At 37.1% G+C, this 27,010-nt stretch overlaps 1 protein-coding gene across 2 annotated transcripts in view; it reads right to left on the reverse strand.

Moving 5' to 3' along the window:
* Positions 1-4,738: 4,738 nt before the first annotated feature.
* The window catches only part of LOC127443841 (prostaglandin F2 receptor negative regulator-like), a 50,857-nt gene continuing 28,585 nt past the window's right edge, over positions 4,739-27,010 (reverse strand). The window contains exons 5-9 of one of the 2 annotated variants that reach the window (XM_051702792.1): positions 26,964-27,010; positions 25,625-26,032; positions 22,521-22,628; positions 12,545-12,850; positions 4,739-9,708 (exon numbers count right to left, since the gene is read on the reverse strand). The exon at positions 26,964-27,010 is cut by the window's right edge and continues 376 nt beyond it. In XM_051702792.1, the coding sequence (XP_051558752.1) occupies positions 9,545-9,708; positions 12,545-12,850; positions 22,521-22,628; positions 25,625-26,032; positions 26,964-27,010 (1,033 nt within the window). In that variant the 3' untranslated portion in view covers positions 4,739-9,544. Of the gene's footprint in view, positions 9,709-12,544; positions 12,851-22,520; positions 22,629-25,624; positions 26,036-26,963 lie in introns of both variants that reach the window. The other variant, XM_051702791.1, reaches the window with a different exon arrangement.

The raw sequence follows: 27,010 nt of genomic DNA on the forward strand, positions 1-27,010 counted from the left end.
TTTGGGAAAATGCTCTGTGGACTGACGAGACAAAAGTTGGAACTTTTTGGAAGGTGTGTGTCCCATTACATCTGGTGTAAAAGTAACACAGCATTTCAGAAAAAGAACATCATACCAACAGTAAAATATGGTGGTGGTAGTGTGATGGTCTGGGGCTGTTCTGCTGCTTCAGGACCTGGAAGACTTGCTGTGATAAATGGAACCATGAATTCTGCCGTCTACCAAAAAATCCTGAAGGAGAATGTCCGGCCATCTGTTCGTGACCTCAAGCTGAAGCGAACTTGGGTTCTGCAGCAGGACAATGATCCAAAACACACCAGCAAGTCCACCTCTGAATGGCTGAAGAAAAACAAAATGAAGACTTTGGAGTGGCCTAGTCAAAGTCCTGACCTGAATCCTATTGAGATGCTGTGGCATGACCTTAAAAAGGCAGTTCATGCTCGAAAACCCTCCAATGTGGCTGAATTACAACAATTCTGCAAAGATGAGTGGGCCAGAATTCCTCCACAGTGCTGTAAAAGACTCATTGCAAGTTATCGCAAATGCTTGATTGCAGTTGTTGCTACTAAGGGTGGCCCAACCAGTTATTAGGTTTAGGGGGCAATCACCTTTTCACACAGGGCCATGTAGGTTTGGATTTTGTTTTCCCTTAATAATAACAACCTTCATTTAAAAACTGCATTTTGTGTTTACTTGTGTTATCTTTGACTAATATTTAAACTTGTTTGATGATCTGAAACATTTAAGTGTGACAAACATGCAAAAAAATAAGAAATCAGGAAGGGGGCAAACACTTTATCACACCACTGTATATATATGTCCTTCTTGACACTTTATTTAATAGGACGGCCAAAAGTTACACCATTTTTTACAAAATGTTCTTAAAAATGCAAAATGCATATTTTCTATATGGGAACTGGACATCACTAGCTGAAATAAACATAACCACAAATTTTATTAGCTCTTTCTGGACTTTTTATTTAATCGTACGGGTAAAAGTGTCAAAATTTGTGCACAAAATGTAAAAATGCATTTTTATCACTCCCTGAATTAAATATGCCACATAATGAGGTCATGTGACAACAATATAGCATACTACTGTTTGATACATGTATTGTTGCAGAGTGTGTTCTATTTCACATACTGTTAATACAGTGTATACTACACAGCATGCAGTAAGCGGAATGCTATTCTTCCATTCTGCACATACTGTAGCTCTTGTTCATTCTGGCATGTAAATTATCATACGGGTAAGGCTGGTGGCATCATTCTGTGGGGAGTATACGGGCACAGACGTTGTAAAAAAGCTGTCGTAGTCCTGTAGGCTGTGTGTTGGAATTATGCCCATCACAGCAGACCGCCTTACAAGGAGAAGAGGACCCATTTGAACACATGCATATCCAGTCAGCATGGTCTGTGTAGAGTTATGAGAGTTTGAAGGTATTTGTCCACTAATATAAACTGTATATGTGCACTAGTCTTTATACGGGCATTATTCAAGTGCAACACTTGCATTATTCATGCTAAAGGACGTATATATGGCTGAATCTCACAAAACCGGTCAAGAACATGTACAGCTCTTATTTAGCTCAAAAATCAAAAGAAAAAAATGAATTATATTTGCATTAAAAATAAAATGTTGTATGATTAGGATGTTTTTGCATTGTGACATTATTTTAACTCCAATCAAGCACCCTAACTTTCATTACTGTAATATGAAAACAAAAAAGTTGAATTACTTAAATTGTTTTATGGCAGTATTTGTTTTGCTACTTTCAGTTTGTGCTTACTTTGATTTTTTAAAATTGTTGTACTACTTCTATGTAAAAATGTTTATTATTTGTTGTATATGTGCATTTATATATGTTATATATATATGCATACCTGGACCCCATGTTTTTGTGAGATTGGAGCGCTCTTGGAGTGACAAATTCAATATGCTGAACTCACTTGTTTCCATTCAACCATTTCTCATCACAGTCAGTTTACATTGTTGTCATGACGAGGGTGAAGCATTTGATGATTTGCCACACAATTGTGAAGACTGTATGCGCTGCTGCGCTTTAACATTTACACTGACGAGCAAAGAGTGATTTTCTTATTCACACACATTCACCCCAAAATGCCCTTATTTTACCACTCAACCCAGATATTACCTCGGCGGTAGTTTTATACAGCAGTGCTAATTGCATGAAAGAAAATAATCACTGACAAAAAAGTATGTTGAAGTACCATGGTATACTACCATGTTTTTTGAACACGTATTATGGCATTTCCTTGGCGTATTGTGTAAATACCATTGCATCTGAATATGGCAATCATACAGTACCATGGTATATATGTCAAAGTATGGTATTTCCAACTGATACCATCACTGCACCATGGTACCACCATTTTTTGTATACAAGTTACCAAGCACTGTAAGACAAGTACCATGGTAAACCCATATTTTTTACCATGCTATTTCTTGTAGTACTTTGAAGTACCATGTATATACCATGGAACACATCCAATATCTATTAAAACTCAAAAAAGTACTGTGAGGGCACTGAATCAGCTGATCAAATAAAAGGCAGGCTGAGACGCCAGTTCAAGAGAGAGAGATGCACGCGGCCGCGTTGCATGTGTGTCTGTGTCCTTATGTTTTATGTTGTTTTAAGTTAATTTATTTCATTAAAGTTTATGTTTACTGTTCAGCTGGTTCCCGCCTCCTCCTTGCCCGTCCTTGAACTGTTACAGTGGTGCTGAAACCTGGGAGGGAGGAGGGATGCGCTGTCGTGGAGTCCTCACTGCTGCCATCCGCCAGGGGAACAGCCGCGGCCGTCTGCCTGGGGACGGAGGAACCGTGGCCATCTGCCGAGAAGGTTCCATCCGCCAGGGGCCGAGGACTTGCTGCCGTCCGCCGGGGGAGGAGCGAGCTGGCATCTACCAGAGGGCGGAGGAGCGGTTGAGGACCAGGCGACAGCGTGTCCGGAAGCCGGCGGGCAAGTTCTTCTCTCTCTCCACACTCTGTTTGTCTCCGCTCACCCTTTCCCTCTCCCCACGCCTCCCCTCGTCTCTTCCCCAGGTTCACAGGAGGCGGGGTGGACCACCGGCTGACAGAACGGCTGGAAGGGCAGCGAGTTAGTCAGACCGGTGGGGCCCCAGCCTGAATCGGGCGGGGGAGGAATGTGACGAGGAGGAGGGCGTGGCCAGGCCGTGATGGAGCACGGCTAGCACTGAATCAGCTGATCAGCAGGAGAGCAAGATAAGGGGCGGCAGGAGACGGCGGTTTGAGAGAGATAGATGCACGCGGCCGCGTTGCATGTATGTCTGTGTCTGTGATATAGGTTAATTTATATCATTAAAGTTTATGTTTACTGTCCCGCCTCCTCCTTGCCCATCCGTACCTGTTACAAGTACCCTCACAGTACCAAAAATACCATGGTATTTTTGTACCGAGGGTAATTTTCTTGTATGGGGTGGTAATCACTCAGCACCATTATATACTTGCACCATGTTATTATTACCATCTGATACCATCACTGTACAATTGTACAGCGACAGTATTGTTTTTGTAAAGGTTTGAAAGAAAACAATATTTTCATATCACATTAAGTGTTGCTTCAATCTCGTATCTCACACATTAAATGACACATGTAACTGAGAGTGACAAATAGAGAGGGTTGAAGTGACTTCAAGAACAGCGACAGACTGCAGCTAAAAAAAGACATGCAGGAAAGAGAAAAGAAAAGTGGAGCATGCTGAAGCACACAAACTGACAGACACACGTGACAATCACTCACAGCCAATCAGCAGCAGTTATAGCAGAAGACAGCAAAGATTTCCCACCGAATGGAAAAAGATGACAAAGAAATAGGTTAACCAACCGACAGATCGAAAACATTTACTGTCATTTCATTTGAGAGCTGAAGAGGTTTTTGACAAAAACTGATTGAAACATGAGAAAATAATACAGTATATGGCACAGTAATACAGAATTCAGTAAAAATGCCATGTGCTGTTTGCAATTATCACAAAAAAAATGATTTAATGTGGTGGGACCATAAGTCCACACTGAAAATCTGCAATTCAATATTTAATTTACATCATTAAAGATTTAGGACTTTAAACAAAGAAATATTATTATGTAAAATAAATATGTAAAATAAATGTTCTAATACATTTCAACTTTTCAATTAAATTGTTATGCTGATAATATATTTATCAAAATTAATAATAATAATAATAATATTATATATATATATATAATTTTTTGACATACAGACCAAAGTCTGAAATCTCTGAATATATATATATATATAATATAAAATAAAAAATATAAAATAAAGAAAATATAAGAAAAAATAATATATACAAAATAAATATGTAAAACAAATGTTCTAATTTAGTTCAACTTTTCAATTAAATTGTTATGCTGATAATATATTTATTATCAAAATTAATAATAATAATAATAATAATATTATATATATATATATATATATATATATATATATATATATATATATATATATATATATTATTTTTTGACATACAGACAACTTTTCAATTAAATTGTTATGCTGATTATATATTTATTATTACAATGAATGTGTATATATATATATATATATATATAAATATAAATAAAATTATATATATATATATATATATATTAAAAAATATATTAAAAAAAATGATATATATATATATATAAATATATATATATATATATATATATATATATATATATATATACACACACCGGTCAAAAGTTTTGAAACACTTGACTAAAATGTTTCTCATGATCTTAAAAATCTTTTGATCTGAAGGTGTATGCTTAAATGTTTGAAATTAGTTTTGTACACAAAAATATAATTGTGCCACCATATTAATTTATTTCATTATAAATCTAAAATTTAATTAAAAAAAAAATAAAAAAAAGTTTTTGAAATGGATGACTTGGACTAAATAATAAAGAAAAGCAGCCAATAAGTGCCCAACATAGATGGGAACTCCTTCAATACTGTTTAAAAAGCATCCCAGGGTGATACCTCAAGAAGTTGCTTGAGAAAATGTCAAGAGTACATGTCTGAAAATTCTAGACAAAGGGTGACTACTTTGAAGATGCTCAAATATAACACAGTTTTGATTTATTTTGGATTTTGTTTAGTCACAACATAATTCCCATAGTTCCATTTATGTTATTCCATAGTTTTGATGACTTTACTATTATTCTAAAATGTGAAAAAAAAATATAATAAAGAATGAGTAAGTGACCCTAAACTTTTGACCGGTAGTGTATATATATATATATTCTTTTTCACAGATTTCAGACTTTTGGTCTGTATGTCAAAAAATAGTTTTATACAAAAAACAAATAACATTAATCTATAGCAACAACATAATTATATGCACCTATTGTAAATAGATGAACTGGCTCCCACAGTGAGTCTGGTTTCTCTCAAGGTTATTTTTCTCCATTAATCAACGTCTTATGGAGTTTTGTGTTCCTTCAGTTGCCTTCAGCTTGCTCACTGGGGTTATAAATACAATTATTATTTAATTATTTATTTTTATACACAATTTATAATCATATTTAATCAAACTACACAATGATGTCTCTATAGATATTACAGTTTCATTTTCTGTTAATGCTTGATTTTCTGTAAAGCTGCTTTGAAACAATGTGTGTTGTGAAAAGCGCTATACAAATAAAAATGACGACCACTTAAATGTGCTATTTCTGTCTGCTATCTCTCACAAACATCTAAAACCAGATTTATCTGGGCACAACTCTAGTTTAGCTCTGCCAAACATTGTCCAAAAACACATATGGGGTAGAAAACTGTTTGCAAATAGCTTTCTTTGTTTGTTTGTTTTAGCATAAAATACATCTATAAAAGTTTTGAGAAAGACTATTTTAAGTCTTGACACAATTTTGCATCATTTTTTCCTGTTTAAAAGTTGAACAATTACTGAGTGAACCTTTTCAGCCAGAACTGGTGACATTTTAGCAAAATTACATTAAATGGCTCTTCTTTATACGTATCACGGCAGTTTCGAGGTGAAATGTCCACTGTGTGGCGCTAAAAGCGAGTTAAATGTTCTCCTAAACAGATGAGGTTTTTAAGGTTAATGTGCTATCGAGTTTTAAATCAACAAAACTGACCGACCTCCCTACCCTAAACCTTAAACCTAAACCAAACCGATAGTGTCAGAAAAATTAAACATGACATTATATACGCAACTGCGTCATTTTGTGGTGCTTCTGTGACACTTTCACTCACGTGTCGACTCGCGTGCTCTTCAGGACTTGTACCCCGGTGCTTTACATCACAAGTGCAATGCTCATCAGTTGAGCTACCGTGCAAAATGAATACACTCAAGCCTGCTTGTAAATGTAGTTGGTTATGTAATGCAAACATTTAATACAATTTAAAAATGGATCAAACTATGGAACCGTTTGTCCGATCAACTTGAAATTTTGCATGCAGTGTCTTTGTCCAAGGTGCCATCAAGGTCTATGAGGACAGCTGCATATCTTGAAAAACATGGTCGCCATTGACCAATAAACTTTTAGCAGCTATTTGACAAGGTTAAAAATGGCGGAACGAAACTTGGTAGGCCTATTTGCCCCCCGTCAAATTTTAGCTCTGTCCACTCGTTTTGCCACTATTTTGGATTGTTTGCAAAAACACATTTTTGAACTAGTCCTAGGCCGTTCGCCTGATCGGAACCAAACCAGTGCAGAAGGATTCTCTGGAGTCCCATTATTAATAATTATCAAAAAAATTTTGAACTTTCAATTCATCGTCACAAACCAAAACGTACATAGTGTGAGGAAACACTTTTACTAAAATGGTTCTAACTCTTGAACAGAGTGAGATATTATCACCAAATTTGGTACACTTATGTATGGTGTCATCCTGAGGAAACTCATTTCCTCAGGATTTACGCGTCTCTACCTCTTGGTGGCGCTATATAAAAATGAGTCATGTGTGATAGTAAAAGTGTTCTGATGTCATAAGATAGCATTGTGTGAGGAACAGGGTGAAATGTAATTGTTGATGAACTTATAATCTGCCGTTTTACTCGTTATTTTAGTGAAAGTGAATGAAAGTCAAAGTTGTAGTAGCGCCTCTAGTGTTCATTTCACCAGGAAACTGCCATGACACTTTTAACAAGCAACGTAAAAATTATTTTGCAGAAATACAGGTATAGCAACGTGAAAACTATTAGGCCAAGTTGAGACATTTTTGATATTTTGCACTGTAAATATCCACTATCAGGGCTCTTTCATGTGATCTGTGGGGGAGATTCACAGTGCAAATGGACAGTAGATTTTTTTGTCCTAGTCTTTCAGTGCTGTTAGGAGTGACAACAAAGCCCCTCAGAAGCAGACAAAGCAGAAAATGCCCTTGAGAGTTCAGAGAAGAGGAGTGTTTGTTTCAGGGGGTCTCCTGACCCGAATGCACGGCATTAAGTTTCAGCTCTACTTGCTTTGTGATGAAACCGAGGTACAAAATGCTGAGCCAAGCTGTTAGTGGGCCTTTAAGAGCAGGCCCAAGGCACAAGTCCATCCTAATTAAACCCTATAGCAGTCAATGAGCCAAAACAAAGTCACACGCAAGTATATGAATGCAAACGCTTGGTTCCCACCCATTTTGACCAATGAAATCTCACGACTTTTCCATGACCTTTGCAGTCATTGGTGATTACTAGAAAAGTATTTTTGAAAACCATTCAAATTCAGACAAAATCAGAGTAGCTAATGAATCATTCAGACTGATCTGTGAACCGATTCATTGAAAAGAATCGACTTGGAATGATTTGCTTACAAATCAGACTTTAGTATGATTTTACTCTTTTTACTCTATTTTAGCAAGTTTCCACCAATCAGAGAATCGAGGCAAACAAAGTGCAGCAAAAGAGCTCTGCAGCGACCGCCCACTTCCGTGAATGGCGCAATCGAATTGCTCTCCCTACACTCTCAAACTACTTATATATTTGTTTATGGCTCATTCTATAATTTAGGGTCCATTCAATGTCCTCTGATGATAATTATATATTTATTAACCATTTTCTTCAGAAATATCCCATTTTATCCATTAAGGGAAAGCATGTTATAATATCACACAAATATCTAGTGCACCCCATGTTTCATTTAGCTTGAAATTGCATTTCAATTGTTTTTGCATTGTCCGTTCTTGAAGTGAGTGGGTCTTAAGTTCAAAATAATTAATAAAAGATAATAATGTCAACATTATCTATATTTTATTTATTTTTAACTTCTAAACACTTCAGAAAAATAGTATTTTTTAGCTTGAGTTTGACATTTTAGTAAAGAAAATATCTTATTTTACCCATGTCCATGTGAATCATGATGATTAGGGATTAAGGGACATTTCATTGATTTTACAAAATTAACTAGATATCGTTCCTTTGCAAGTTACAACAGAGATCTTCTAATGTAAATGGTGTCATTGTATTTTGTGAAAAAAGCAGGATATTGCTTTTTCTACTATGTTACTTTCACTGTCAACTATGTTACATTGGATTTTTTTTGGTCGGGCACTATTTTGCTCTATATATCTAGCTGATTAAATATTTTAGAGCAATGTATGTCCACAACTTAAAGTTAGTCGACATATAAACAGTCGGCATGTTTATAGCTAGCAACCTGAATAGTAACAGTTTAATCGCATTGGAAGGAAACTATATTGCCCCCTTGTGTACTGAGGTTTGTTACCGGCACAGTAACGCTATAACACGCATTGTGTTCAACGTGGCGTTTGCAATGTCTTAGCCCAACATTCGTGACTGCTTTGCGTAGCATATGTTTCCTGGCCTACAAGTCAACATTTCAATACCATAACCATAACCATAGCAATTAACAAGTTGCTCATTCAGTCAAACTTTCCTTCAATAACACGGTCAATTTCGACCGATCATTTAGACAGAGATTGAACAGTGCATACAGATCAACACATTAACATTGTGTCACAAAATCACAGATAAAAACATCAGCTCACAATACTCACAGTTCTTCCAAATGTCTTACAAAAGGAGAGTAGCACCATATTTAGAAGAATCACGGTATAAAGTAGTGTCTTTGAAGTTTATAACTTACTTCTAACTGTCTAAAAAGAATAAACTAGTGTCTTCAACCCTGATGTGAAAGGTGATAGGCTCTATGGAGCATTGATGTAGTGTAAAATAATCCTTCAATTGACAAACATGCTTGGATCTTGGTAGGTATCTTGTCAAACACTTCTTAAAATGGGTCACATAGAAGAAATGTCTTTAAATCCAAAAAATTATGTGTTCCTGCTGATAGAACAATACGTTTAGTGCAATACGTCTGTAATTTCGCCCCGGCAGTTGACGCTTTTACAGTAGTTATTTCCTCTGAGAGTGTAACTCCCATTTCCTACGGTCGCCCCTTACAGTCACACATTAAAAATGTTACGGAACTTAGTCTCTGAAGCTTCGTTAGTTTGTTCAGTTGTTACTATGGTGTCCATTTGGGAAGGGGACAGCTATCTGGATACTGTGTTTGTCAATCCATCTCCAGCTCCATGAGTTTGGTGCGAGAGCGTGGAGTAGGTGTTGTGTTTTTACAGCAGCAGTGAGCACAGATCAGACCCAGGATGAGGGAAACGACGCCCACAGTCACTGAAGCACAGATCCCGTACAGCAAAGGCAGCTTCATTGAGTCCCACACTAAAAGGAGACCAAAAAATTTGGGACATACACAAAGAAGTTATACGGTCTTCTCAAAACATCTGGACACTTAACAGAATTGCTCACCCAAAAATGAAAAGTCATACCATCACAGGGCTGTACAGTGTAACAGTTTTGCTCGCGTTTGCAATTAAAGATCTGTAATATGCGACAACAAATCTTAACCTGTTCACACAACACCAAATCTCGAGCGGGATGCTGTGGACGTGTTGTCAGGGTTGCACATTTACAGCCTGCATGCAAAAAAGAGTGGCAGAAACTGTTGCAATCAATAAAAGCTCAATATATTTTTTATTTTGAGCGTTTAGTTGCTCGATGTCCACAGGACAAGCTTAAAGGAATATTCTGGGTTCAATACCAGTTAAGGTCAATGGACAGCATTTGTGACAAAGTTTGATTGGCAATCAAATGGGGTCAATTTTTGGAGGGTTTAAAGGCAGAAATGTGAAGCTTATAATTTTATAAAAACACTTACATTTATTATTCTGTTAAAACTCATGTATTTGTTAACTGTTGTTCAAAAATAGCAAAAATTTTTATGGTCATCATGGGGTTTCTGGGTTTATGTGTTACGTCATCATGGCAACAAAGTTGTAAAACTTGACAGTTTTATGAATTAATCGTGCCGATAGTTGCTTTTTGGAACTATTGGTTATCGACAAAAATCTATGCCAATACCGATAACTAAGGTGGTGGAAAAGGCTGATAGTTTTTAAAATCCATTCATAGAATGTTACAACTTTTTTTTAGTTGGAACATACATTGAGGCCAGACTCCAAAATGAATAAAATCCCATTTGTAGTTTATTTTTCAACCAAGATTGGGTGCATAACGTGGGACTTTTAACACTAAACAAGCCTGAAACACACCGTGGTCTCTTATTTTGAAATGACGGAGACTTGGCTCTGTTTCAGTGCTCTATTTTTAAGATTTTTATAGCCTATATATTATTATTATTATTCACAATATATGAAGTTGGAGACACAATGTATATGCTGAAGAAGGATGTTTCCATACAGTCAAATTTTTCTTTGCATGCCCTAACTTCTATCGAAAAAATGTAATTATCAGAGGAACACGGAGAAATAAAAAAAATATCTGCATAGATTTTTGTCGATAACCAATAGTTCCAAAAAGCCAATATTGGCACAGATTAATCCGTAAAACTGATATATCGGTCTATCTTTAATAACTTTACACAGATGTGGTTAGTAAGTGATTTTATCACACTAAAATCATGTTAACACACATATTGTTCACATCTTGCGGCTATACTTTTGAAACAGTGAGTATTTTAACGATTACGGATTGGCCGCATTCACTTCCATTGTAAGTGTCTCACTGTAACCTCGATTTTTGCTTTTTTAAAGAAAAGTGTAATCAATATTAAATGCTGTCGACTGAGCTTAACTTGTATTGAACCTGGAATATTCCTTTAAACAGTAGTGCTTTTGACTCAGAAACCCCGGATTCAGCATGTTTATGAGGTTCAGAGAAACTGTGGTATGCATTCCTCTAACAGACTATTTAGATTAGTGGTCGCTGGATATGAGTTTTTCAGTGGTCTATTCTTAAACCATTACAATATATGTACATGTATATATGTTATAATATATAACATATATTATATTATAATATATGTATAATACAAGTAATAAATGCATAATGTATGTATAAGATATGCTAATAAAAATGATTAAAAATCAAAGTATCACTGTTTTTTAATGATAAAGAAGTGCATACAAAATTTTTGTGGTGGGACAATTGCCCCGTCAATAAAATGATGAGGGTGTTGCACCACCATGATTTATCTTAATAAAAATATATCAATATATCATAAAATGTATGACATTGTATCAGAATTATAATAGTAGTAGTAAACTGTATGTAAATAATAAAAAACAGCAATTAAACAATATCAACCACACAACTTTTTATTTGTGCCAATTTTTATTAGTACCAGTGCTAACAGCTTCATGTCATCCCAAAATCTTTATGACTTTATTTCTTAGGTGGAAAACAAATGGGGACATTTTGAATAGAGGTAGACCGATATTATTGGTTTTACCGATTAGTCGTGCCGATAGTTGTTTTTCGGAACTATCGGTTATTGGCAAAAATCAATGCCGATAGTTACTGATAGTTACTTTTTTAATTTCCTCATCAATAAACCTCATCTGGTGAAACACTGTTTATACACATGCCAAACTCTTCATCTGGTCAATATATAGGCTATAAAAAGCCATTTGGTAAATACTTGCATATAAAGAACGGTAACAGAGCCAAGTCTTTGTCATTTCAAAATAAGAGTCCCAGGTGTATTTGGGGCTTGTTCATACCTAAAAGTCTGCGTTATGCACAAAACTTTGCACAACAGACTGCTTTTGGGATTTTATTCATTTTAGACTTGTAGCCTCAATGTCAATGACCTTCATAGTAAGTAAAGAGTATGATTTTTTTTTAGCATTCTATAAATCGATTAAAACTATCGGCCGATTAATCTGCCTTTTCTACTACCTTAGTTATCGGTATTGGCAAAATCCAAATCGGTCTGTCTCTAGTTTTGAAAAACGATCACACTGCTCTTTTCCGTACAACAAAAGCGTACAGAAAGCAGGGGCTGTCAAGCTCAATAAATTTCCAACATGCAGTGAGAATTCTGGCTAAACTTAATTTTATCATGGAAACGATGTCAAACATCACATTGGCAGCATCCCTTTAACGTTAAAGCTTGTGGAACTTGTAAAACTACAGCTGCTGTGTTCAATGATACAATTCTTTGTTAGTCATCACAGAATTTCTTCAATGTACTCACATGCAAACTTCACATTCAGGAAGACTCTCTTTGATGTCACATCTGGCGCTTTGCTCCAGGCCCCAGTTGTGGTTGATCGTATCCACGGCGTGGCGGTACAATGATACTCGCCGGCATTGCTGTCCTGGGTGCTGTGGATGTTTAGTGTGAACGTTTGGGGTCCCATACGCTCCAGGCTACAATCGCTGCTGTCATTGCGTGGCATTTTGTGCACGACGCCCCAGCGATCCATACTGGCTAGCAGCGAGGGGCTGTTCGAACCCCTCAGTCGACTCAGAAACCACTTCATCTCATACGCTACGTCATCTAACGGGAGAGACATCATAATATTATGGTTAAAACACATGGCTAAACTGCTGTTAGCCACAAGTTTTTTCTCTCAATTTAATACAATAAAATAGATATGTTTCTAATATACCTCTTTCTGAAGTGTAATAACAAAACCCCTAAAGAGACTACTGTCATTAACAGACAATGAGTTCGAAATCTCTTTGAGTTGCATTTACAGTGGCAAGAAAAATATGTGAACCCTCTGGAATTTCCTGCACTTATGTATAAATTTTTCTTAAAATCTGGTTTGATCTTTAGCTAAGTTACAATAATGAACAAACACAATCCGTTTTAACTAATAACACAAATTATTGTATTGTTCTTATACATACTGAATACATCATTCAAACATTCACAGTGCACATTGGAAAAAAGTATGTGAACCCCTAGGCTAATGACGTCAACAAATGCAAATTCAAGTCAGGAACTGGCAAACCTGGCATCCAATTAATGAAACGAGAGTTAGACAAACTGTCTATAAATGGAGACAATTTGGTACTGTGGGTACTCTCACTAGAAGTGGCCATCCAGCTGATATGACTCAAAGGGCACACCACAGAATGATCAATGAGGTAAAAAAGTACCCTAGAGTGACAGCTAAAGACTCGAAGGAATCATTGGAACTGGTTAACATCTCTCTTCATGAGTCTACTATACGGAAAACATTAAACAGGTGTGGTGTTCATGGCAGGACATCATGAAGGAAGCCGCTGCTTCCCAACAAAAACATTGATGCATGCCTGAAGTTTGCCAAAGACCACCTTGACACTTCACAACGCTACTGGGGAAATGTTTTGTGGACTGATGAATCTAAGGTTGAATTGTTTGGGAAGAACACACAGCACTACTTATGGCGTAAATAGGGCACCGCATACCAACATGAAAACATCATCCCAACGGTGAAGTACGGTGGAGAGAGTATCATTATTTGGTTTACTGCTTTGAAGCCTGGGCTGCTTGTCATCATCAAGGAAAAATGAATTCCCAAGTTTATCAAGATATCCTACAAGCTCAGTAGAAGTTGGGTGATGCAGCAGGACAATATGGCTGAGCTGAAGCAGTTCTGTAAGGAAGAATGGTCCAGAATTCCTTCTAAACTTTGTGCAGGTCTAATCCGCAGCTACAGGATACGCTTGGTTGAGGTTATTGCTGCCAAAGGAGGATCGACCAGTTAATAAATCACTTACTTTTCCACAGCACCGTGACTGTTTAATGGGGTGTGTTCAGTAAAGACATGAAAATAATTGTTTTTGTGTTGTTAGCTTATGCACATTTTGCTTTATCTATACTTGTGACTTGTGATGAAGTTGAGATCACATTTACACCAATTAATGCACCAATTAATGCAGAAAAAAAAGCTAATTCAAAGGGTTCACATAATTTATTTCCACTGTATTTAAGGATCCTCCTCTATGTGTATGACATGCTTTGCTTTTTCCCTGTTTAGCATATAGATTTAAAACTATAGAAGTTGTGCTAAGATCTCTTCGAATTGCTAATGTTTCAGATCCATTTCTTGCGAAAGTCTTTTCCTGGATCAAAGAACTACAGATCAATTAGAAGATGTGACATGTCCTATAAAAATAACAGACTTTTCCCCCTTTTTAGAGAAATGGCAGAGAGATACACATCTACACAGATGTGAGAATATAAAGCTACGCCGGTCCCAAACTAGCAATTAGATTAACTGTACGTCGGCCCTCCGCTGTCAAACCCACGCACAGACTCAAAGACCTGAACAGTGTCGGACTTCAGAACTGCCTCCTCAGAGAAGACAATGAAAATGAAGATGAAGAGGAGAGAGACAGAGAGAGAGAAACAACCCCTTTACATCAGCGCTTCTCAGCCAGTCTTTCTTCAGAACTCAGGATCATGTGGAAAACAAAACTGTCTTAAAACATGAATGTGTGCAAATTAAAACTGTATTTAAATGTAGTCTGTGATGTTATTTCTTTTAACTTGTGTAGATTTTTAATAGTTTTTGAGCTGTAGGGCACATTTTGCTATCCTAAAATCAGAAACATACTTTACGCAAGTACGCAAATGCAAGCATTTAGCCAACGCGTGGTCCGGTTGAACATGCTAAACGTGTGTTCTTGCACTACTGTGACAGTAACAAACCTCAGTACTCAAGGGGGCAATAGAGTTACCTTAAAACATCTGTGCTATTAAACTGTATGTATTATTATTCAGGTAATTTGTTGTAAATATTTTTACTTTAACATAAAATATTCTCTTCAAACTGTTGCTCCGCCATGAACTTGGTTGACTTGAAAGAGAAAACTCATTAGAAGTGGACAGTTCACACAAATGTTCGTTATAGTGCCCCTAGTGGAAAAGTTTAAAATGCAACACATACTTGTGTTATGAATTGTGGTCTGACACATTTTGGTATGCAACAATGCACAAAATTGAGCTTGCGTAGCTAGAAGAGTCTGCTTTCACGTAGATCCTGTTTAGGCTTTAATAAGCACGTTTATATGGTTAGTCGATTTTTATTATTTGCATTTTACATAGTTTTTTCCCCAGCTTTGAGTGACCCAATCAGAACGACACTAGTCCAGCGGAAATTACTTGGGGGATTCCTCAGATGTTGCTCTTTCAAAGCTCTGGAGACTTCATGGAATTCTTCATTTTATCAATTTTGTACTCTTAGGAGAAATACAATAGAAAAAATTTGTCAATTATTACAGAGCCCCTTAGATGACAGGGTGGAAATCTTTTTCCGAAATAGTTCTGCATTCCCTCGCAATAGTTTTGCGTTCCCTCGCAATAGCTTTGCGTGCCCTCACAATAGCTTTGCGTTCCCTCGGAATACATTTGAGTGCCCTCGCAATAGTTTAGCGTTTCATCGCAATAAGTTTTACGTGCCCTCGCAATAGTTTTGCGTTCCCTCGGAATAGTTTTGCGTTCCCTCGGAATAGCTTTGCGTTCCCTCGGAATAATTTTGCGTGCCCTCGGAATAGTTTAGCGTTGCATCACAATAAGTTTTACGTGCCCTCGCAATAGTTTTGCGTTCCCTCTGAATAGTTGTGCGTTCCCTCGGAATAGTTTTGCGTTCCCTCGCAATAGTTTTACGTGCCCTCGCAATAGCTTTGCGTTCCCTCGGAATAGTTTTGCGTTCCCTCGGAATACTTTTACGTGCCCTCGCAATAGTTTTGCGTGCCCTCGCAATAGTTTTGCATTCCCTCTGAATAGTTTTGCGTTCCCTCGGAATAGTTTGCGTGCCCTCGGAATAGTTTTGCATGCCCTCGGAATAGTTTTGCGTGCCCTCGCATTAGCTTTGCGTTCCCTCTGAATACTTTTGCGTGCCCTCGCAATAGATTTGTGTGCCTAGCAATAAGTTTTGAGTGCCCTCACAATAGTTTAACGTTCCATCGCAATAAGTTTTACGTACCCTCGCAATAGTTTTGCGTTCCCTCGGAATAGTTTTGCATTCCCTTGCAATAAGTTTTACGTTCCCTAGCAATACATTTTGCGTGCCTTCGGAATAGTTTTGCGTTCACTCTGAATAATTTTGCGTGCCCTCGCAATAAGTTTTGAGTTCCCTCACAATGAATTTAACATGGTTTCACTACAGTAACCATATATTAACCTTGATATTAATAGAAAAACCATAGTACTAATATGAGTAAACAAAAAATATGGTAATAATAATAATAATAATAATTTTGTGGTTATTTTGATTTTATAGCTAATCAATAGTAACCACAAGTTTAACCATGATTAATCTATTGTAAAAAAAAAAAAAAACATGGTTAATTAACTAACTTTTCATAGTTACTACAATATTACTGTCAAAACATAAATAAATAAACGGTTAGCCTAAAACAATCATAGAATACAACAATCATACAATATTACCATAGATAAAACATGCCAAAAACTATGATTACTACAATCTACAATACTGGCACTTTATTATTAGGTTACTTTTGTTAACATTAGTAAATGCAGTAGGTATGTATCATTAACTAACAATGAACAAAATATTTTTACAGTATTTATTATGTTTTGTTAATGTTTGTTAATAAAAATAAAACTTTTCATTGTTAGTTTGTTAGTTCATAGTGCTTTAACTAATGTTAACATATACAACATTTGTTTTTAAAAATCATATGTTGAAATTAACATGAACCAAGATTAATAAATGCTGTAAAAGTATTATTCATTGTTAGTTGTTAATGAATGTTGTTTACACATGTTAACATATGTGACCTTATTTTAAAGTGTTAACACAATATAACTATAGTAAAACCACAGTTAAACTATGGAATTTGCATAGTAAAACCATTCAATTATGTATTTTATTACCATAGTTTGCATTTTCCTGTATTATCACTATGGTTTCACTACGAATATCATGGTTGAAATATGGTTACTGTAGTAAAATCATGGTCAGTTTACTGCAAGGGAACGCAAACTATTGCGACGAGACGCAAAACTATTTCAGAAAAAAATTCCCGCCCTGTCCTCTCAGGGGCGCTGTAAATTGTCGACATACAGAAAGAATATAGAGCTATAAAATAAATGTGGATAGCATAGTTTAGATGGCCCCAAGGAGGCACGATGCAGCCCCGGAATTGACAGTAGGAACACAACTGGCCCTGGCACACACTAGCACGCCCTCAATTGGCCCGACAGTGGAAACGTGGCTCTCTGACTTTGTGCTCAGGTCTTTCCTATACATCTTTTCACAAGTCTCTGGGATTTTTTCCATACATTTCCAAGAGACAAAATTCAATCACTTAGAAAAGTCATAACACACTTCTCCTCAACAAAATGATTCACTTCCGTAGCACAAATGTAACATAGGATGAGTTGCACACTTAATATTTAGGGTTAGGTCTTTTTTAAATTACTCAAACTCTCAATAATTTTGATGCTTGCTTTAGTGAACTCCATTGGGACTCATACAGTCACAATTGCAACGCTGTATCATCGTAACACATCAAGTTTTGTTACTCTCCAGCATAAATGCTAATGCTCCTTTATGCCTTCCCACGATCATTATCCAGCGTCCATCCTGAGCTAATGTGTTTGGAACTTCTCTTACAATAATGATGAGGAAAGGTCAGTGGATCGAGTGACATTTGTAGAGTCTCTGGGGTAAGAACAGAGAACGAAAGGTCAGAACTGACAAGCTCAGTCGTGCCCATGCGCACAGTTGGCCTGAGGGACTTTTGTATATAGCGAAAAGGCATTTAATTTAATGTGCTTCAACCAAATGACTTTCAACAATGGTCTTTGTAAATCCTTTTAAAGGTCTAAACCTCATTAGTTAGCACTCATTAGGGCTGCAATATTTTGATAAAAATCATAATTGGCGACTAATTCCCTTGATATTGTAATTACGATTAATTTTGATTAATAGAATTAACATTAAAATACTTATTTTGAGTGGATCAACTGTAAGCCTTATTCTTTACGTCTACTGCACATTCAAAACAAGCTGAGGACTGTGTTCTCGAATTACTTAATTACTGTTTTAAACATCAGTAAATCAAGATTAGTTGTCTAAACGGTCAACTTCACATTGGCCATCTTATGCCCAAAGTGCCACTAGGCATATGCATACAGGACGCATGATGCAAATGTTGTCATTAACAGAAAGCTCGAGCACTAAAGGCGTGCGGCTCGATTTTTCTAAAATGCCCATGTGCCTGGAATTATTTGCACTAATTAGCGGGACCACAAGGTGTCAACTCTCAGAGCTGAGCCGTTGTTGTCACGAAGAAGCACTAGAAGATGTAATCGCAGCTAAACATAAGGTGGCGAAGGTAGAAAACAATGACAGTGGATGTGCACGTCAAGAGTGCATCCCTTACCAAAAAATCTAGAGTTCTGACAAACTTCCTGCAAACTTGACGTACATTTTGCAAATGAGCTGGTGAGTCACTGGAAATGTTTGCCAGAAGTTTGCAGCTCCTCATCAGTAGTGGTGAACCTGCAACAAACCTTTGGCAACAATGAAGAGTTTGCAAAGCTCATTTGCATGAGAAAATTCATGAGTGGCGAATTTGCGGCAAGTTTGCCAGAACTCTCGATTTTTGTGGGGTGTGTGAGGAGGTCAGGAGATACCTGCATTTGTATAACTCGAGTCTGAAGGGATATAAAGAAGTCTTTAACTGTCTACTCTAAACTCTTGAAAATAGTCCAGTATCTCATACCAGTCGGAGCGCACATGCGCCAACCGCCTGTGTATGCGCGCACATGTGTTCGATGGTACGCAGACGCCAAACGTTTGCATCAAAACTGAAGTGTACTTTGGGCTTTAGAAGCAAAAACAAAGCTGTTTTTTTTTAATTTTGAATCAATTATACACAGAAAACGAGCAACAGACTTAACTGTAAATTGGTTAAAATGCTTTAACGCTGCATAAAAAAAAAACATGTTAAATAAAAAATGGTCTCATACTGTATGTGAAGCTAAAGCACTTACTGCAAGTCGTTATGAATAAGAGTATCTGCAAACCAATAAGATACAGGTAGGTAGGTAATTTAAAGTTGAATATAATGTCAGCAACTAAAGCCCAAAGACTACTTCGATTTGGACGTGAACGCTCAGCGCCTGTGTACAGTCGAACGCGAGCCTGTCAAAGTATACTCCAGTTGATGGTGCGCGCATATACAGGCGTTTGGTGCATGCGTGCTACGACTGCTATGAGACGCTGGACAATTTCTCTTCAGGAGGTTAGAACCATAAAGATGTCTCGAGTTTTACAAATGCAGGTATCTCTTGACCTCCTCCCACGCACTCTTGACGTGCATATCTACTGTTGTTGTTTTTACGTTCATCTCCTGTTATTTACCGGCGATTATGTCTTCTTTTAGCGTTTCTTCGTGACAGCAACAGCTCAAATGTGAGTATTACCACCTTGTGGATCCACTAATTTGTGCAGATAATTCCAGGTGCATGTGCAGTCTGCACGTTCAAAGATGTGCGGTTAGAAAAATGTGGCTGCATGCGTGCTCCAGCACTGATGACGAGATTTGTGTCACACGTCCTGAGAGTTTGTGTCTGACTTTGGGTATACTTTGGGCTTTAGGCTATTCTCATGGCAGGAACTGTGTTGTTTATAAAGGGTTTAAGTTTACTAATACAGGTAAATGTACATACAGTATAAGCTTTTAGGCGAAGTGAAATATGTATTGTGAGATTCATTGTATTTTCATTAAAGGCTTCTTTTAGTTTGCCTCAAATGATGACAAATGCAGTGATGTTTTTGTTCTACCAAGATTTGGTGACATTTCTTCTGTTGATGCACATCTCTAAAATTCTTGAGCTACTGTAGGAGAACTCGGCTAGTCGAAGAACGTTGATGATTGATTAAAACTAATCAAGGGTTTGGTTTGGACGTGACACTTTTTATTTACAATCACACATGCCAGCGTGTTATATCATATAAAATGGATAACTCTGAAGCACGAAAAACTTGGAACTACCTATTGTAAAAATATTACAACAGAGACAGTTTACCTGATGTGTCGTCCGCCAGAGAGTTGACAGCCTTCCTTTACATCACCCTCAAAGAAACTAATTTTAAAACGATGTTGTGGGTAGAATAAATGTCAGCTTCGTTCGTCTAGGGTGCTCTAGTTCATCCAGGAGAAAGAAATTCAGCTTCTTCCATAGTATAAATTAGGCTTCAGTGTGAATTGTTTCATGCAAATCTACAACGTCGATTTTTGTCAATGCTGGTCTTGGTGTGAATGGGCCTTAATACAGTATGTATATTGTGAGGACATTTCTCTTCCTGTAAAGTTCGATGATGTTCAGAAAAACACAAGGATTTTAATACAGAGGTCTGACGACTATGGCCTACTCTTCTCATCTTTATGATTTCCAGATTTCCAGGCATGCAGAGCCTTACATAAGACATGAAAAATGGCAACAAAGACCTACAACTGAGAGGAAGTACAAGCTGTTTCATCCTTCCAGTTGTAAAATTACAGCGCTAATGATGTGGCAAGCCTTTAGCCGTAGGAAATAATAAAGCAGCAGAGAATGAGAGATATTAGATAAAGGAAACACTGCAATGAGTCAAAGCATCCTTATTGGTAAAACAATACAGCATTATAAGTCTTCAGGAGATATTGCCAACATCTGCGTTGGCACACCCTGAACTACAAGATGATTATAAAGTTTCTAAAACACATGCACACAAACTCAAAAGCGCGCATTGCACTCCCAAAGGAAAGAAAAATCTATTTAGATAACAATTATTATCTATTTTTTCTTCTTCTAGACAGCTATGGAATTCAATGGAGTGCAAATGTCTCAAACCTGTTCAAATGTGCATATAGTACGCATTTTAACATTAACAGTCGTATAAATTAACATAAGCTGATGCATTACCCTAAAAATGACTGGTACCACTTTATTTTAAGGGTGCACAAATAATGCACTAATTAAACATGAATAAGGCAGTAATTAATGCATAATTGAATGTAGAGTAAAGCTATCTTATCCATAATTTACTGCTTATTAAATGTCTTATTTCTGTGTAGAAAGTAATGTAATTAAGGCTCAGTTTCAGAGATCATATATCAAGGTTACTTAACAATATTAAACCAGTAATTAAGGCTAATTAGTATTTACAAAGCTGTTACTAGTAAATCAATAACAACTTTACCCCCGTTCTAAAGTGAATGTTGTCTTTAATACAAGATTTGAGCAATTTATTAGTAACAACTTAGGAAAAACAATTACTAATTAGTAATGATTACTGTTTTAATATATTTAAATAAAGTTAAATTCCACCTAACAAATGCAAAACAAACCTATAACTTGAATAGGTAAAATGTTCTAATTTTCTAATTGTATTTTCTAATAACATTTATTTGAATAGAAGATTATAGAGCCAATAGTAATTAGCCTTAATTACTTGGCTTAATATAGTTTAGTACATTTAAAATATTATATATATTGATAATTTTCTCAATGAAAATAAGACATTTAATAAGTTGTAAATTATGGCTAAGACAGCATTACTCTATATTCAGTTATGCATTAATTACTGTCTTATTCATGCTTAACTAGCGCATTATTGTGAACTCTTAAAATAAAATGGTACTGCTGTAAAAACGATTGTTTATTGTTAGTTGATGACAGCTAATGCATTACCTATACACCACATAATTCCTCCATCAGCATATATTTTTTGTGTTTTTTTCTCAGTGTGTGGGATCCATTATTTGATCATAATATATGATGTCTTCATCGCCATGAAGCGTGGCATGCTAGTGCATGTTCAAAAACCCATGATATCAGTTCTATTAAAAACTATCTTCCCCAACATTAAACATTCATTTTCACTTTTGTTTAGCAATAGACATGTTAAGAAGTAACAACCTCATAAATGATCAACATTTGTACTCCATCAGTTGTAAAACATGTATTTTTAAAAAATACATTTACTCTCTTTAACATTTCCCACAAAAAGCACCTTTAACATATAATAACAAATGCATTTTTGTAATCTAAAATGTGTTGTCTGTAATAACATACTCAAAATAGACAAATATAATGTCCACTCCAAGACTACAGAGCATTTTAAATGCTCAAACAGAGAATTACAGCTGGCAGTATAAGGCTTTATCTGTGTTTTTTTCATGTGATGATTGGTGAAAAAGTGTGTACTCGCCTGTAGCTGGGGGCGTGCCGGTAACGCTCACATCACACTCCATCTTGGCGGTTTCCCAGGGGTAAACACTCGTTGTGTCTGAATCGATGGACACATCAAATGTTGGACCTTGTGAGATTTGATAAAACAAGTTGAAAACCATTAAGCTTTATGACAATTACCAAAATTCATTCGTTTTAGTCTGACAGAAGTATAACATTTGCTTTCATATGTCAATAAGCAATGTCAGCAATAAGACATACAGTACAGTTATTTTACCATATTTAGGGGATAATTTGTGCCACAACATGAAGTGAACTATCATTAACCTTGGTAAATTTACTGTAACGCATGGCATCTTGTGACTAAATGCAATTGCAAAAATAAACATTGTTTTCAAACAGTTTCCTGAATGCTCCCTCCATCTGCCATTGGTCAAACAAACAGATATTCCCATGCCAATAACTAAGTAAGCCAATTTTTTATAATGCCAGAAAAATCCATCTTATAACTAAGAACAGAAAATCGGCATTACATATCAATGCCCACAGGGGGCCCACTTTTAGCCTACACCTCAACTGAACTTTGGCTGACATAAAAATATACGCAATTTGCACACGCATTAAAAGAAGTATAGCATTGGAATTGACTGAATAGAAATGACTACAAGCCGCTTTGAGTCATTGCTTTCCTGTTCTTGTTCATGTATCTCTCGAGCAATCAATAGATCAGATTTTAGCTAACATAAACTAGTGACAGATGTTTTCAAAACATGCTTCTTTCTTTTTTCTTACATTTTTTTATCCCCTTTTTCTTCCAATTTGGAATGCCCAATTCCCACTACTTAGTAGGTCCTCGTAGTGGCGCGGTTACTCACCTCAATCCGGGTGGCGGAGGACAAGTCTCAGTTGCCTCCACTTCTGAGACAGTCAATCCATGCATTTTATCACGTGGCTCATTGTGCATGACACCGCAGAGGCTCATGCTACTCTCCACGATCCACACATAACTTACCACGCGCCCCATTGAGAGCGAGAACCACTAATCGCGACCACGAGGAGGTTACCTCATGTGACTCTACCCTCCCTAGCAACCGGCCAATTTGGTTGCTTAAGCGTGAGACGTTTCAAGCGCTTTGAAACAGCGAATCTTTTTGCGAAGCAATAGATTCATTTGATTCAGAGCTCCGAAAAGCTTAGTTTATACCACCACTACATGTAACAGCATCACATCTAACTCGAAGGAACACTAATCTCACCCAGGGTAACTAAAAAATAAACCCATGTCATAACATAAAACAACATAATTAAAATTAAACGGAACTTATAAATATAACCCCAAATAACTTCACATTTTTTTTCTCCCCAATTTGGAATGCCCAATTCCCAATGTGCTCTAAGTCCTTGTGGTGGCATAGTGACTCGCCTCAATCCGGGTGGCAGAGGATGAATCTCAGTTGCCTCCGCATCCGAGACATTCAATCTGCGCGTTTTATCACGCGGCTTGTTGAGCACGTTATTGCGGAGACCTAGTGCATGTGGAGGCTTCAGGCTATTCTCCGTGGCATCCACGCACAACTCACCACGCGCCCCACCGAGAGCGAGAACCACATTATAACCCATCGTGACCCTACCCACCCTAGCAACCGGGCCAATTGGCTGCTTAGGAAGCCTGACTGGAGTCACTCAGCACGCCCTGGATTCGAACTTGCGACTCCAGGTGTGGTAGTCAGCGTCTTTACTTGCTGAGATACCCAAGCCCCCCGCAAGTCCTCAAGTATTAACAACAACAGACGTTAAAATATATTCCTGGTAAGGACTTTAATTTGATGTAGTTTTAGCATCTGATATTCATTTAAATAGGTAAACATGCCATTTTGCCCTTTGCACTAAGAAAATTTAAAATATACAGACGTCTGATTGGTCCATCTAACCACTGATCTACAAGAGCCCTGGACCATGAATAAAACAAGACAGAAATGAATAAAATTGGATGAGGGTGCACTGGCACTCTATGTTGTTTTTAGACACGTGTTGAGATGTTCTGTTGTACACAAGTCCAGATGTTTATGTAAGTAGTTATAACTTGCATGATTTGACTTATATGATAGTCGTAGAATGACCATTTACTGTTTGCACAATGTTATCAAGTGCATCAAGTAAAATAACGGTGTTTTAAAACCTATGTGGGTTTCGTGTTATTCTTCGCTCAAGAGGGAAATTTGTCTTAATTCACAGTAAGACAAGATTGATATCAGTCATAAAGTCAAATATTGCTTTGTATCCTATTATTGGGCATGAGGAATTAAATTTAACCCTTGATCTTCAAGTCTGCTTTAACATTGGTATAAAACACAGGGTATATTGTGCTTGTGTAATGTTGTTGAATGCAGACACAAACAATAAAAGACTATCAAACGTTTAAATAGTCACATAAAAAGAGGGACCGATACACAAGACCATGCATCTGAAACCGAAGACAGCTGCCTCATCAAAGGAATTTGTGAACTGTGAATATAATGGTGTATAGCCATTCTCTCTCTGTGCCGGTGGCGTGAAAGCAGATTTGAATCTCTTTAGTTAGATTACGTCAACATTTAAACTGTGTATGGAGATAAATAACTAGTCAGTCACAGTGATTTTGACAATCTTGGAAGCTGGTTTGGTATAAATTGGCCGTATTGACTGTGGACTGTTGTAGTGATGACGTCACAACCAGCCCAGTTTGCTGGGCTTTTTTTTCAAAGACATTTGTCATTAAAATTTTTCCATATGTCTCTCTGTGGTCTCTACAAGCAAGCTTATAAAATTATTTTGATAAAATCAATAGTTCATGTCCCTTTAATTATTAATTTGGCCAGTGGCGATGTAATAAGCGGAATAACGTACAGTCAGCCGGTCACTATAGCTAAAAAATAAACCCCTACATATCCCGTTTTGGGTCATGAGCACCATGTCAGGGGTTATTTTTATTAGTATAATGGTAAATTGGGGTCGATACGATATATATTGCAATACACACAGTTGTGAAACATGACAATATCATAATTGGATCATTATTGAAACTCTGACCTGAACATGAATTTTTTTGTGAGATTCCCCCATATACATCTTAAAATGTTCTACCTCTGTGCTCAAAAGCGATCTGAACCTTATTGGACACTCCTTTGGCCATCTCCACCCAGTCTTCACCGGGTTGCTTCGTCCAGGCTCTCATCTCACACGAGTAAAACCCCCGATCGGTCACCTGCACTCCTTGAATACGAAACTGGAACTCCTTCTTCCCGCTCTTCACCAGCATCAGGCTGTCCCGTCGACCCGGTTCACCCCAGTCCTCCAATCGAAGAACCATGTCAGGACCCAGAGAGGCAAGTTTGCGGCTGGGCGACCCTACGGCCTCCTCGGATAAGATGAGAATGGAAAAGCCGAATCCTTGCGGGAGGTTTTGAGTGTTGGCCTGGCAGCTCATCTCAAATGTAGATCCGGCAGCCGTCGCTTCTCGAAGACGTCGGGCCACTACACCCATGACAGCACCTGCTTTTCGATGAAACAAAAATCACAAATAAGATCTTTAATATCTCAGTTGTTTTGCCTAAACAGGAATGAGATGAAACGGAGATGACTCATTTGTGTATACTTGTGAATTTAAGGAGAAACATCTAAGAAAAAGTTGAAACTTTAAAGAAAAAGTCTCCCAAGAAAAACACACTCTTTACAGCAATTCAGTCATTTAGTAACATGCAACATCTTATTGGGCTTTTATAACAAAAGACAATGTATTGACAAGTCTCTTGAGATACAGAAAGAATCTAAATATAGAAGTGACAATATTAGATAATGGTAAAATTATGCCAAATGTTCCTAGAGGTTGTTATAGCAGCAATTGCAACTGTAACTGTCGGTACAACAATATTGTTTTGAAACTGAATAAACTGCGCCCTGCAGAGACATGCATCAGTCCTGCATCTCGCAAAACACATCAGCATGTAATAGAAAACTGCATCATTTTTACTTCCTCATGAAAACGACAATTGACCATTACACAGAGATGTTGTTGGTGGAAGTCAACCGGTACAAATGCGACTATGGATAATGGATATGGAAAATGCATTGGGACTGATGCAGAAAATGAACTGTGATGTGTCAGACCGTCAAACAAAGAGTGAAGGCAAGACTGCCATCAAGAACATAAACATTTCATCTGTGATATTTACAGCAGGTGTGAGTGACTAACTAGGCACCCTACAGGCGTTAATTTCAATCTGATAATTAAAATTGAACTCTTATGAAATCTCAATGGAAAAAAAAAGAATGGGAAAATACTCCAGAACCAAGATGGCTGAAAAAGTGAGCAGACACAGTTGCACTCTTTAGAGATGATCTCTGTTTGTGTTCAGTGGTACGACATATTTGGGTGACCAATCCCTTTAAAATGATGTAATAATCCAAATGCATGCACACTTACGCTTTTTAGCAAAGCTGACTTTGAGCGCAGGAGTCAGGAACTCCGCA

The sequence above is a fragment of the Myxocyprinus asiaticus genome, chromosome 7, assembly GCF_019703515.2.
Source record: "Myxocyprinus asiaticus isolate MX2 ecotype Aquarium Trade chromosome 7, UBuf_Myxa_2, whole genome shotgun sequence".
Classification (NCBI taxonomy): domain Eukaryota; kingdom Metazoa; phylum Chordata; class Actinopteri; order Cypriniformes; family Catostomidae; genus Myxocyprinus; species Myxocyprinus asiaticus.